The sequence below is a fragment of the Rhododendron vialii genome, chromosome 13a, assembly GCF_030253575.1.
Source record: "Rhododendron vialii isolate Sample 1 chromosome 13a, ASM3025357v1".
In the NCBI taxonomy this organism is placed as follows: domain Eukaryota; kingdom Viridiplantae; phylum Streptophyta; class Magnoliopsida; order Ericales; family Ericaceae; genus Rhododendron; species Rhododendron vialii.
The window spans coordinates 34165072-34179203 of NC_080569.1; the positions used below are offsets into that span (position 1 = coordinate 34165072).

At 39.4% G+C, this 14132-nt stretch overlaps 1 protein-coding gene across 1 annotated transcript; it reads right to left on the minus strand.

Moving 5' to 3' along the window:
- Positions 1-1358: 1358 nt before the first annotated feature.
- LOC131315332 (probable CoA ligase CCL12) lies at positions 1359-11803 on the minus strand. Its single transcript, XM_058344491.1, has 14 exons — positions 11468-11803; positions 10794-10923; positions 10467-10726; positions 7326-7527; positions 7170-7210; positions 6475-6603; positions 6237-6310; positions 5927-6147; positions 5467-5561; positions 5161-5377; positions 4682-4807; positions 3079-3177; positions 2399-2605; positions 1359-1722 (listed from the first exon to the last, which is right to left on the minus strand). Exons 1-14 carry the CDS (start codon positions 11737-11739, stop codon positions 1609-1611), a joined length of 2187 nt encoding a protein of 728 aa, XP_058200474.1. The 5' UTR covers positions 11740-11803; the 3' UTR covers positions 1359-1608.
- Positions 11804-14132: the final 2329 nt, after the last annotated feature.

A 14132-nucleotide genomic window follows, 5' to 3' on the forward strand; every position in this document is an offset into this window, starting at 1 on the left:
GATGTGTTCCTAATCCTGATGGTTCTATCACCTGAAAAAAGGAGTATCACACTATATTCCTTTCAGCATATCAAGAGTCCCCAAGCATTGAGATCCACAGTGGAAATTATCTGGTCATGACTCAAACAATGTGTTCACTCAATGGATTAACACCTGCCGACGTTCCCTCATCTCTCCTCCATTATGAGTTTGCAAACTGGAAATTCAATGATGCTTATCCGGAAGAATGGCGCCAAAATATTCGCTATCTTTTGACCCAGTATCACTTGACTGACAGAGATGAAGAAAGTAGTTCAGATGATCCAGAGTGACAATCACGTGCTCGTACCAGCTGTCTCTTTTATGTGATGTAAATTATTGGTGATTACTGTTTGTTCCTGTATCATATTATTGGTGTGTACTGTAATATAAAGTGTGGTAGTATTGTCCTCTTTCCGGAGAGGGGTAAAAGTCAGGAAGGTAATAAATGTAAAAGTAGTCTGTAAACTTAAGTAGTCAGAAGTTGTAGAAATAGTCCTACGTAATAGTAACCTATAATAATGGTTGCACTGTACTATGATGTAAGCGGAAGGCTTCATGATGTAACCGGAGGTCCCTTTTACGCCTATAAAAGGGGGACTCTCCCCGTAATGAAATCCAGGCTAGTCCGAGTAATAATATTCCAGTTACTTATAATCCTGTGTTGTGTTCTCTCTACGATTCTAATCTACTGAGTGTTTGTACCCACTTGGTGTCTGAAAACTACCTCCAGCTGTGAAACCAACACACTGCCTACACTAGAGTGGTATGAGAAACCTATCTGGGAACTACCTTTTGCAAATTTCGTATAAAATGTATCTGAGATATGTATGTTGCAAGATCTAATTTCTGCACCAATCGAAACAAAATGAAACAAAGGGCTATCGATTTTACGATGTTTTGACACATTGCCCACGAACATTCTGCTTCTTCAGCTTATTCGATACAGTAGTTAAAAACAGTCGGGTGTTTTGGCTTGAAAAAGGACCATCAACAAAGTAATTCAGGAAGCCGGCACCAACAACTTATGTCGCAGGGCCAATTACATCAAGAGTCCCTTTACTTTTCTCTGGCTCAATTTGGTCGCATTTATCTGTCACCCATCACCCATGAGCTCTGATCCATTTAAGTGGGGAGATAAACTTTTTTATCTCCTCAAATAATAAGCTAGTCGTGTTTTGAGTGTGTTGTGGCTTAATCCTTACACAAGGTAATCATTGGTGCATGAGCACAACTGCAATTCAACTAGTTTAAAACAGCAAAAACATTTTGGGTAAAACTACTTGCATTGTCCATATGATCATTTTGGCATTTGGTATAAAAACATAAGCAGGAGATAATTGAAAAAATACAAAATATAGATTGAAATGCTCGAGTAATTGACAAATGAAAACAAATCTTACAATCACTAGATATATGATTCACCTAACAGCATGAAATTGAAAATTTTCTTATGACTATTTTGTGGTTGGACCAATTTGATCTCGAAGAACTTTAATCGCGTATCGCGCTTATTCATTCATCTCAAACAATATATGCAAGCATGATACAAGTCGACAAACTCCATACCACAAATTAGAGGAGTTGCTGTTAAAGTTTACTGTGAATGTGAAGATCGCGCTTCAATTGGTCTCTTAGTACTCTCCTGAGTAATTTATTAGAAGCTGTTCGAGGAAACTCTGGGACGATCTTTACAAAGTTCACCTGTTAACCAACAAAATAAAGAAAATAAGGATCGTTCCAGAAATGTTGCCTTAGTCTAGTATTGAAAAAGTAAAGCCAATTGAAAAGATGTTAATGCACATATATTTGCACAAGTACATACCACTATATGGAAAACTAAGAGAGATCTAGAATTCATTAGATCGGCAATAATAAAGAAAAAGAAACAAAAAAATATAAGCATGAATGTAAGAATAAATTTTAATTTACTCAATAAGTTGGTCCACATGTTGTACATGGTATTATGGTACATATGTAATCATGGCCTTAATAGGAGTCCATATTTTTAGACCCTCAGCTTTTACATGATAGCTAATAGATGGAGTAGTTTTCCAGAGTCCCTTACTCTCGAGTACTCTCTCTGCCTTTTATAGAGCATCAGTCTTTCATCTTTTTATGGCCCTAAATAGCTAGAAAAGAGGGTCAAGAGAGGAAAACCTGTTTTCTACCTAGGACACAACTTTTGTAAGATCAACGGCTACGCATGTCAATACTTATTGATCGTGTTTCGCATCCAATGGAAACCGAAGTAAGATAGTATCATGACAAGAAAACAAAAAACCCTCAACACAACAAAGAAATATTAAACAGTAAAGTACTAAATCCAAAAGAAAGGGAGGAGGGCAATATATCCAGGATATTAATAAGATGCACAAACCTTAAACAGTGGGTTAAGATTAATTTGAATGGCTCTTGAAAATAGCATCTTTAGCCTGTCTGGTTCACTGTTATATCCTTTCTTCAGTACCACAAATATAGCCAACTGTTCTGGACCACCAATTGGTGGTGCAGCAGTGACAGCAGCAGTTTCCAATATACTTTCATCAGCTCGGTCACACACGCGCTCAATTTCAACTGAGCTCGTCTGTATATCAACAAAACTTCCTGTTAGTTTTCTGGTTTCAAAAATCAGTCCAAGCAAGAGGACAGAAAAGGTTGAAATGATGGATGAATTCAAGCTCATTCAGAAGTCAATAAACATGCCAAAAGCTTCTTTGGACTAAAGATAAAAAAACATTTTGCTTAGTAGAATTCTGGAAAAGAAAAGGGGTGATTATTGGTTCAGTGGTAAAACTCAACATGCTAACTCGAGGTTGTAGGTTTGTATGAGAGCAGCACTTTGTGCATTTAATACAAAAGATTAGGTCTGTAGACTATGTACCCAATCTACCCCTCTATACACCCATTAATGGTACTAACTCTACGGTTTTTCGAGAAACCAAGAAATCCATGTCGTCAAATAATTTTCAAGTCAGTATGGGTTGTTTAAGGCCATAGGCTGATGGCAAGTACCAGACACAGTTTTGATATGAATAGGATCATTGGAGAGTGTAGTACCTTTATGCCACCAAGATTCATAGTGTCATCAGCCCTACCCTGTACAATAAAATAGCCACCAGCAGTTCTCTTGAGGATGTCTCCATGTCTCCTTAGTTTCTGTGAGTAGCAATCAAGTTAGAACGAAGACTAGCATCGGGAACCAGATCATAGCATTAGCGTCAGCAGGAATACTTGTTACTATTCACTAGTTAGATCTGGACAACACTACAAGTTAACCAAACTAACAACATTGATTTTGTAAGTTTTACCCACAATTGTTTGCCACAGGAAAGATGTTGGAAACACAAGAAAGGAAAGAAATGAAAGAGAATACAAGAAAATTTGTTTAGTTCAGAACAGTGTATATTAAAAGAGATCAGATGAGGATATTGATTACTATCATTCTAGGAAGATAAATTTCATGTGGAATTTCGTCTGAAATCTTGAAACTGAACACATGCAAATGTTGAGTACACAACATATTCTTAGCCACTGTGATAGTTTTAAGACAACTCTTACATAATTTGAGTTTTTTTTTATCCTTCCATTTCCAAGAATAGTACACTGTTTTATGAAATGGAAGTAAGCAGGCCTACATTCCTGAATTTGTAACACCCCAAGCAGACTATTGGCCAAGTACCTCGATTATGATCCACAAACCACACCACATGGCCCAAAATGCTTAAACCCAAGGTACTAGTAGTAGCCCACATGGTTTGTTATCTACCCAAGATTATCCATATAGACTTCTGATGTGGGACAGAGAGTTACAATCTCCCCACCTTTATGGTCTCACGCCCTCCCAAGGTGTTGAGCACTAGAGTCGTAGGGTATTTCACAAGTCTTTTCCCTAGTAACCAAAGTCACCACGATATTTTGCGGGTCTTTTCCCTTGGTGCCCACTTGCGGCCCTGAGCCTAGAGTCACAGGGTATTTCACAAGTCTTTTTTCTGGCCCGAGCCTACTCAGTTGTGTACACGGGTTGCTCTGATACCACCCATAATGCCCACATGGTTTGTTATATACCCGAGATTATCCATGTAGACTTCTGATGTGAGACGGAGTGTTACAATACCTGTAACCGCCCATGAAGACCACTGGCCCAGTACCTTGATTATTAACCCAAAAGCCACACCCCATGGCCCAAAATACTTAAGCCAACAAACCAAACCAAACCAAATCCAAAGTCCAGGGCCCACATAGTCTTGTACATGGATTGCTCTAAAACCACCTGTAACGCACTAGCTCAGTACCTTGATTCTTAGTCCACAAGCCACACCACATGGCCCAAAATACTTGAGCTCAAGGTACTAGTAGTAGCTCACATGGTTTGTTATATACCCACGATCATCCATGTAGACTTCCGATATGCGACGGGGTGTTACAGAATTCGGGTTATACAACGGATAAATTCCCTTTCAACATGACCCTATAAAGTATAAAACCTTTCATACCAGGAAAAGACAAGGCCTATACATATGGTGAATCAGATTTGGTCACAGGAAGTTTCTCCATCAATCACCTAATGCTTCTAGAATCGAGTTTCACCAGTGCCATGCCTAATGTTCAGTGACATTGCTTACTAAGAACTCAAACAAAGATAACTCAATATCATGCATACCATTCCTTTGTACATGGGCATTCCTTTGAAGTACACTTCCTCATGATCAGCATTAAGCAATCTATCAGTAGCTCCCATGTATCGAGGAAATAAACCCACTTCTCCAATACAAGCTTGATCATTCGGCTGCCACATAAGTCAAAAAATATCAATCAAATGTGAGTGCAAGAATCAGTGAATCACCAAAGTGACAATAATTTATATTGAGGTTATCTTGAGGGTTAAGTTCCTGTGCCGGTTATTGCACCGCTACTGCCATTGCAACCAATCAGTGTCAAAACAGCCATACCAGGGCAGGGGAGGGAAATATTATGACCATTTCACTCAAAGGTGAAATATCCTAGTAATCCTCACCTCAAGATCAAAAGCTTGTAGCAACCCTCCAGCCCATGGTGTGACCCAGTGACAAGAATTTTTTTTATCTCAATACTTATCGAGAAGCTCAAATTTAATCGGCAAAATGCTAGAAAGTTTCTTACATAGGGAACCCCATTTTCATCCAAAATGACAAAGGCTGTTGTCATTGACGCAGAACTAAATGCTCCAAAAGCTTGTGGTTGCTGAAGACTTCCTTGGATGTAGGATGATGCAAGCTCCGTGCCGCCACAACATTCAACAATTGGTTTGTAGTAAGCTCTTGAAGAAAGCCAAAGGTCATCATCGACGTTAGAGGTTTCTCCAGTAGAAGCAAATGACCTGGACATAGTTATGTTCAAACTCAAATCCTTTTTTCTAGTGAATCGGTTCAACGATAAATATTTGAAGTTCGAAAAGGGGGGGATTACGTAATCTTTGACCAATCTAAGCCTTCCATGCAACGTGTATTCTTCCATGTCTTGACTAAGCTTGGGACTGTGCCCAAAGCAGTAACACCTGCGTCCTGAACATGTGTAACAAAGAAAAAGGCTGGTATTTATAGAGCAAATGTAAAGTACTTAAATGTATAATACAGTCGAATTACACAGCTTGGCATCTACTGAATCAAAGAGGGAATACAACATTTGTCCACCATACCTGAACAACAACTTCAACAGTGTTTTGTAGTTTCTGATACTGCCTATGTAACTATTATAAGCACTCTAAAACATACAGTAACATTTTGTTTGTAACCATTGTCCCAATAGAAAGGAGCACATAAAAATCCCGACAGACATACTGTATCAGGTGTTATTCCATAAATTAAAAAAGAAACTTAAAGACTATTGGTTTGACATGAGCATAAAGGAAAAAAGGGCATGAGGGAACCTGAACAAATTTCCCAAAACTGCGGCCGAGAGGAGATCCGTGATAAAGAGCAAGAGTTGCCCCAGTTAGAAAGCATGAATAGAGCACAATTGGCCCCATTACCCATCCCAGATTTGTGGGCCAGCAGAAGACATCGCCAGCTTGAACATTACAATGTGCCCACGAATCAGCAGCACATCTCATTGGAGAAAGGTGGGTCCATGGTATGGCTTTTGGATCCCCTGGTAAAGGAGAAACTAGTTATAGAATCAACGCATAAGAAAACACCACAATTAAAATGCCAAAGAAGTGGGCAGACCAAGCAATTGACCTGTGGTTCCAGATGAGAAGAGTATATTACTCGTCGAATCTATGGGTAGATAGACAGGAGAATAGGAATTTGGTCTGGAAAAAAAGGAAAAATAGTGAACAAATGTCTCTCAGTAAATTGCACACAAAGTCAAAAAGAAACGGTGAGAAAATCAGATACCCATTGATATTAGCAACATAGGCCCTTTAGTTGGAAAGAAACAAAAACAAAAATCTGATAACAAAGGTGCTAACATTACCTAGGGAGGTGATTAACACAGGAAACGAAATCGTTCCATGATAAGTCCTGTTTCCTTAACTGAACACCCACATCTTTTCCAGATGCCGGAATGACAATAGCTTTAGGTGGTTCAGCATCTATTACTCGACTGCATGGAGACAGGCAAACAACTATAGTTAATGCAACTAGTGCATTTAGAAGCATGTCTTTTGCAATTTAACTGCATAAGTTTCTGGAAATCATTATATTAGGATTTAGGACGCCAGCCAGAAATTCTGTAACAAATTCTTCTTGGTGAATCTCTCAGCAGTGGGATCACTGTTTGGCAGCTTTTAGCAGAAAATGGCTTTTAACAGAAGTAAAACTTTAACTTGGTCTAAAAACCTCTTTTTAAGAAGTTTGTTTGCGAATTTGCCAAGGAAGCTATATTCAGCGAATAGACAATTTGGAGCTTTGAACCAAAACAAGAATGATTGAAGAAGTCCTCCTTCACTTCCCTTTGCAAGACTTCTGAATTCTGATGCATAATGCCTCAATAGGACTAAATTTAAATCTCAATTCTCAAATCTCCTCCACATAACAGCATATTTCATGTACAAACATGATTTCTATAGCATATGGGTCAAGAGAAGCCGAGGACAACTGTATAGATTTCCAAAGTAGAGTATTGCTTGCTGTACTTCCTCAAATAATTTGTCATTGAGAAATCCTTACCTGTATAAAGGAAATCTCCGACCTCCCCGTACTATAAAATCCTGATCTCAAAAGCAAGCAAGAATCAATTCCCACATTATCAAGGAATAAAAACTAAAAAAAATAAAAAAATCATTAAATTACTCAGTTGAACTCTATCAGCTATAACTAGATCACCTGAGTAAAGATAGCCTTTGCTCTTGACACGCGCAAACGAGTAGCGATTTCCTTTGCAACAAAGCTGTCAGCTATTGATACAACAACAAATCCAGCTAGTACAATTGCCAAGTATATAATGACTGCATTTACTGTCATTGGCATATCAATTGCTATTGCATCTCCCTTGGAGAATATTGTGTCCAGGGCATTTGCCACTAACCTGTTTCATATTTTTAAAAAGAAAGGGGGTAAGGATCAGATACGCTAAAAAGTGTCAATCAAGTAGCAAGGTGTTTGAGAGTGGATGATAAACTAAAAAAATTCTTCTTGCTGCATGTTTTAGTGTCATTTGTTTCCTATGTATATCCTCTTTAACATGTGTTAACACTGTAATAGGCAACAGAGTTAATGGAAATGCATATTTTTTGTCAATAATCCCCAGTGGATTGCTTTTTTCTGTTTTTCTTTATTTCTTCTGTGACAAGCATCAATCACTTGTGAGATTCTTAGAAATAACCCGATGGCTCTCACAAGGGATAGTAGTACCAAAAGGTCTGATTTTGTGGCTCTCTATGATCACAACAGCAGAAACAGTTAAAGTGAAGATATGCTCCACGCACTACCCCACCCTCGTATTAAAGGTTACAATTGCATGGATTCATGTAGGGGTGGGTCAGACAACTCGACAGAAACTCTCACATATTTAATGGTTTTATTCTAGTTGGTACGACAAAATGGTGTCATCTAAGATGAAAAGTCAAAGGGAACTCAACTATTCCAATTATCCAGTTAAGTATGACAGTGTTAAATACAAAATTCTAAAAAGTGTTCAATGGGAAGTATCAGACACATACCACAGAGGCTTATTAACGTACCCAGTGTCCAACAAGGTACTTGATCCCTGTTGAAGACTTCATGTAATACTCTCAGAAAGTGTAGAGACCTAATTAGTTTTAATGTTTATAATTGAGGAAAATGAGAAAAGTAGCGTTTATGTGATTTGGGGCTAAAGTGAAGGAATTGATTGTGGAGGGGTACAATGTGTAGTTTACATATATGTGAGTATATATAGGACGGTGAGAGAGTAGGAGATCATTTTCTCCTCTCCACCTCTCACGCCTCTCTCCCTCTCTCCCGGCTCTCTCCCTCTGTCTTGCTCTCTCTCCAAATTTCACTCAAAACCTACCAAAACAACCTTCAATCCTTCACCCTCTACGCGTATTGTGGTCCGTATTTCGCCGGTTGGAGCTCGGTGGAGTCGAATCACTCTCGGTTTTGATTTCGGAAAGCTAGGGCTCGTAATTTCTTGGGTTTCGTTCTTCGGCCTCGAGGTAGGGATTCTACCTCTCAATATATGTAATAGTAGTGTTTTCCTTGCCTTGAATCATGTGCTTGATTGGTATAGTTGTTGTGGTGGTTGAAATCCTCGAAATCTGCTGTAAATCTGCTCGAAAGCCATCTGTATCGATACGGCCCTTAATTCGTATCGATACAACACTCTTTGGACTGCTTTGAAGCTCACCCGTATCGATACTTATTAAGCTCATATCGATACGGAGAGCTTAGTGACAGATTTTGCTGTTTTGCTCCAAACTCCATTGTTTTGACCCCCGATCATTTCTAACTTGTTCTAAACATCACCAAATCACTCCATAACATCGTTAATCATATTCATTGAGTTCATTGTGTATCTTTACATCCCTTGCCACTATTCGGTAAACTTTGATGTCGATTACCACTTGAGCTTCGATTGAAATGAAATGACACGTTATGAGAAGATGAGACGCTTAAACCCTTGTTAACACAATGATGAACATTCAGGACCTATCGACGGGTAGGTGCTTGACAGAGGATATCGGGGTCCCATAATTAGCCTGGTAGGAGCTAATGCTCATGTTGAATACTTAAGGCCCGACCTTCTAGGTGGGCACTTGGCAGGGGGTATCGGGGTCCCATAATTAGCCCGGCAGGAGCTCATGACATTGGACACACAAAAAGTTGAAAACGGTTAAAGGTTGAAGTGTATACCAAACTTCGTATTGAGTACATGGGATTGTTAAGCCTTGGTTATTGTCTATTATGCGGTCTAAATCCCGTTCTTGCCTTGTGATCATTCTTGCACTCCTCTTGCATATAATGTTTGAGTAGAATTTCCTACTGGGCTAGTGTAGCTCAAGCCTATTATCAATTTCAGGTACTAGCGCAAGGCAGTAGCGTGAATGGTTGAAATGCTTGGATGTGGAATTACTTGTGAAAGCTAACGATTGAGGAGTTACTTATTCATCTTTGTAAATTTCTTTTGGAAGATGTATTTGTAACTCTAATTGTAAATCTTTTGACTATGGAATATTGTAACCCTTAACTCTTGGATATTCGATACTTATGTTAATTTGGGCCTTAGAGCCAAAGATGTAATATTTTGGGAACAATTGATTGATGGAAGCGTGAGTAGGGAAATGGGAAAGCTACGTCATTTTGGGTATCATACGAATTATCGTGAGGTTTTATTTATGGAAATCATTTATGTTTATGTTGAAAATCGAGGGCGTGACAGAAAGAAATGCAACCCCTTCAACATAACATGAAGCATTTTGATGAAAAAAATGGTAGAAATATGTAGCTATGTAGGCATATTGTTTGTTCTCTAGCTCTTCTAACATCGCCTGGTTAGGCTGGTTAGCATGAAAATCATCATTATTGTTGTCGGACCAAGTTCCACCATCTCTCCTAAAACCAATTGGTACCGTATTAGGGAGGAGTTCACTTAAGTCCATGTTGGCATTCAACATTGCACCTGTAGGTCTATTTTTAGAGCGGTCAAGGGGAGCAACATTGTAGTCTTAACAGTCCTCTCATTATGACACCCCTGCATTTCTAAATTATGACTTTCTAGCTTCCTAGAATCAATTGGCATCTCTCCTAAAAACAATTGGCGTTAGGGAGGGCTTCACTTAAGTCTGTTATGACATTTGGCATTGCACTCACATTTTGATTTTTAGAGCAGTCGTAGAGAGCGGCATTGTGTTCTCACTAACTATAGTCTATAAATTATGAACCAAAATGGTCAAACTGCCACATACACAATCATATAATGCAACTCCATGGATCAAAATAATTCTCGGTCAATAACAGCTAGAGTGGAAATAAATGAAAGCATACATTACTTGCTCTCGGAGCTCTTTCAGTGTCATCTGATTAACTTGGGAATCATCACAGTTTTCATCTCTCCATACAATGGCCAAACTGTTGTCCTCCTTCCTTGGATAGTTGGTTGACATTAAACAACACTCGGCAATATTCAAAACGGAACCAGGAAGCCATGTTCCCCCATGTTTTGATTTGACGGAAGTATCCAGAATGCACTTTGGGGCCTCACGAAATTGAATTGAAAGCTCTTTGAGTACAAGTGACCAGTAAACCTGAAGATCATTGACACAATTAACATGAATGGCATTACAGTCTCTGCACATCTAAGAAAGAATATACCTCAGGGTGCTCTGCAGAGAAACTTTGAAATAGACTAAAACTTATTATGGGATCCTTGTATAATGCTCCTAGAAGCTTTGAACCATGAGTTTCCATGAGGCGGCCCAGGTTTGTGCTTTTGGCTTGATATCTAACAAATAATGGATATCAGTTAAGAGGCAGAGATCAGATACAAAGACACCTCTTTTAGTAAACATGCCAAGCAGCAACACATGACCCCCAAGTCCAAACACAAGACAGTCAAATTGAACAAAATCCACATTGGGATGAGTTCCTGGGTGAACACAATTTAGAAAAAGGAGAAAAGATCAAGCTATTGATTGCTGACAGCACATACTTCATGTTCGATGGTCATAAAATCAATGTCATTTAAAAATGAGAATAGTTAATTTGGTCACCTTTTGTTCTCAACAATGCATTGTCAAATGACTTGTCGAAATTCAGTATAAACTTTGGTCATTGTCAAATTTTGGGTAAAAGCATTTGCCTTTTCCTCTCTGCCACCAGCTCCACAAATAGCGGCATGCAAAGATATATGCACGTTTAGATTTAGACAACCGGGAAACCCAGCCTTAGCTTTGTATATTTATAGGTGAGATGAGTACAAGCGGAAGAAAGACAATGGGAGAGAGAGAGAGAGAGAGAGAGAGAGAGAGAGAGAGAGAGAGTAATACAGAGAAGGGAACCAATAGAGAGGAGGGCCATGGGCGGTAGCATCGTAGTCGGCATAGACTGAGTAGTAGACGAGCTGGTGCACGGGGTGTGGGTGCGACGGTCGGAGCAGCCGTCGAGCCGTGATCTCCCGCCATAACTCCCTCCGGTCACCCCCACCACCTGTCCGACCAATTGCTTCTTTCAGGCCTTTCTCCATCACCTTCGCCTCGTCCACATCCAATCCGGCTTTCACCAACTCTTCCACTCCCACCTCGCTGATCCCCCTCCCCATATCTCTCTCTCTCTCTCTCTCTCTCTCTCTCTCTCTCTCTCTCTGTGTATATATATAAAAGTACAACATGAACTGGTAGGACTGGGAGTAGTTGGAGTACGGATCCCCTGTCCGATCCTCCTCCGGACAGCGCCTGTCCCACCCTTCTCGGCGTTAATTTTGCAAAGTACTCCCTCCGTCTTTGGGACGACAATTTTGAAACTCCGTGTCATATTGCATCTTATGTCTTTCAATGTATAATATCTTTCGAAAATTTGAAATTTTTTATAATAGAATTGATTAAAAACTATCAAACAAAATTTATATTGTATATTTTTTGAGATCTATATTGAACGATATAAGATATTAAAATTGACACAGATATTAAAAATTTACATCCAATTTTTGAAACGGAGGGAGTAGTTGAATGAGGGGATCAATAAAAAACTATTAAACAAGATTTATATTGTATATTTTTTGAGATCTATATTAAACGATATAAAAAATTAAAATTGACACGGATATCAAAAATTTCAAACAAAATTTTTATTATATATTTTTTGAGATCTATATTAAACGATATAAGAAATTAAAATTGACACGGATATCAAAAATTTATATCCAATTTTTAAAACGGATGGAGTAGTTGAATGGGGGGGGGGGGGGGGGGGAAGGGAAGTTGGGGGAGCCCACACGTGGACCGGTATTTCGGAGGGGGTAGTTGAATGAGGGGGGGGGGGGGGGGGGGGGGGGGGGGGGTGGTGGAGCCAAGAGAAGGGAAGTTGGGCGAGCACACACGTGGACCGGTAGACGCGATGGACCATTTTCCCCCGACATTGCACAACAAATAGTGGGAAATTTAGAATTTAATTTTGTTCACCCTTTATTTTTTTTTATTCGTTAATTCTAATCTATTCTATCTTAAAAAATTTAGAGAGGGAATTGATATTTATGGGAATCAAACTCTATCCATGTGCATGAGAGTATAATGGAGGTACCAAATGCACTCTACTCCACTCTACTCCATTTAAGAGGGATATTATTATTCTTTTTATTGGTTAAAATGGTGTGAATCCCACCATAAAATCATATCACGCTTACCGAAAAATGTATTGTAGAGGTGAGATTTATACTATTTCAACCAATAAAACGGATGATAATATTCACTTTCTTTTAAGGATGGTGAACAAAATTGCACTTGAAAATTTATGCGGTTGGTGCACTACATTTCCCGTGCACTACATCTCCCATTCTGGAAAATTAACGGTACCAACCCAGCGGGGTTCGAACCCGACTACAAACTCCAACGGTGCATCGACCGTCATGCGGAGCCTACTCTGAGTCTCGCACGGATAATTTGAGTTGTTCAATAATAAAAATTTAAAAAAAAATTTGAGGTGGATTCGTGAAAAATTAGCTCATTCCGAAAAAACGTAAGTACTTGATCTAATCTCCTAATTTTATTAAACGGCTCGATCATTCATGCGAGACTCGTAATAGACCCCGCATAACGGTCATGTACCGTCGGTGGCTTTAGCATTTTCGGCAGCGTTCAACGTGTCTGCATGGACTCAAACCCAGATCTCCGATTGGAAGCGAAGGGGTAGAGCCGCGTCCAAATGATGGACAATTTAGCAGAGGTGATTTCAAATAATTTGGTAGACCCAATAATTAATGTTAGTTTGTTTTTTTTTGAAAGGCAAGTCTTCTATTAGAGATCCAACCGAATCAAAGAGCAAAGCCCAACCGGGAGATTACAAGGGGAAAGGGGAAAAACAACACCTATTCTACTAGCAAAAGCACAAGCTATCCAATTAGCACATCTATTAGCTTTCCGATTACACCAATTGATAACAACTTTAGAATGAATTGACAAGGAAGAGATATCGTCTAATAGAGGTTGAATAGTCCAATTCTTCTTTTTTGCACTTGGTTGGAGCATATCGATCAAAGGTTGATGTAGTGGACCAAAATATCCGAAAGTTCAAAGGGATCGGAGAGGTGACACCACTGTGGACTCATCGTTCAGTTATCTCAGTTCGTTTCTAGGTCAAGACACATCTTGACATTTCACATCACATGTTTCCCGAACAATGGGAGGGCCTTCGGGCATCCTTTCAAGCTTCCTATGTATAACCGAATGTTTCGATACTAACTTTGCTCAAGAAGTATTTCTATTGCTTGGTGAAGTAAACCTTCTGTTGTTCGTTGGAAGTTGTTTACGCTCGGTGGGACTGTAGGCATCTAGTAACGTGTTTACTCACCGCCTTTGTGGAACCTTCTAGAAGCTTCTGATGATATGTGGGTTGTCTTCTCTGATAACCGAGGTGACATCTCTGATTGATGTGACTTGTCTGACATTGACAAACGCGGCTCTGCAATCTCCAAGAAGCAGCGTTCATTAAATGTTCCTG

Coding starts and splice junctions, on each gene's coding strand:
- LOC131315332 (XM_058344491.1), bottom strand. CDS start 11,739: ATGGGGAGGGGGATCAGCGAGGTGGGAGTGGAAGAGTTGGTGAAAGCC. Junction 10,727..10,793: donor TCTCTGCAGAGCACCCTGAG/GTATATTCTTTC, acceptor AATGATCTTCAG/GTTTACTGGTCACTTGTACT. Junction 4,808..5,160: donor ATGAAAATGGGGTTCCCTAT/GTAAGAAACTTT, acceptor CTTATGTGGCAG/CCGAATGATCAAGCTTGTAT.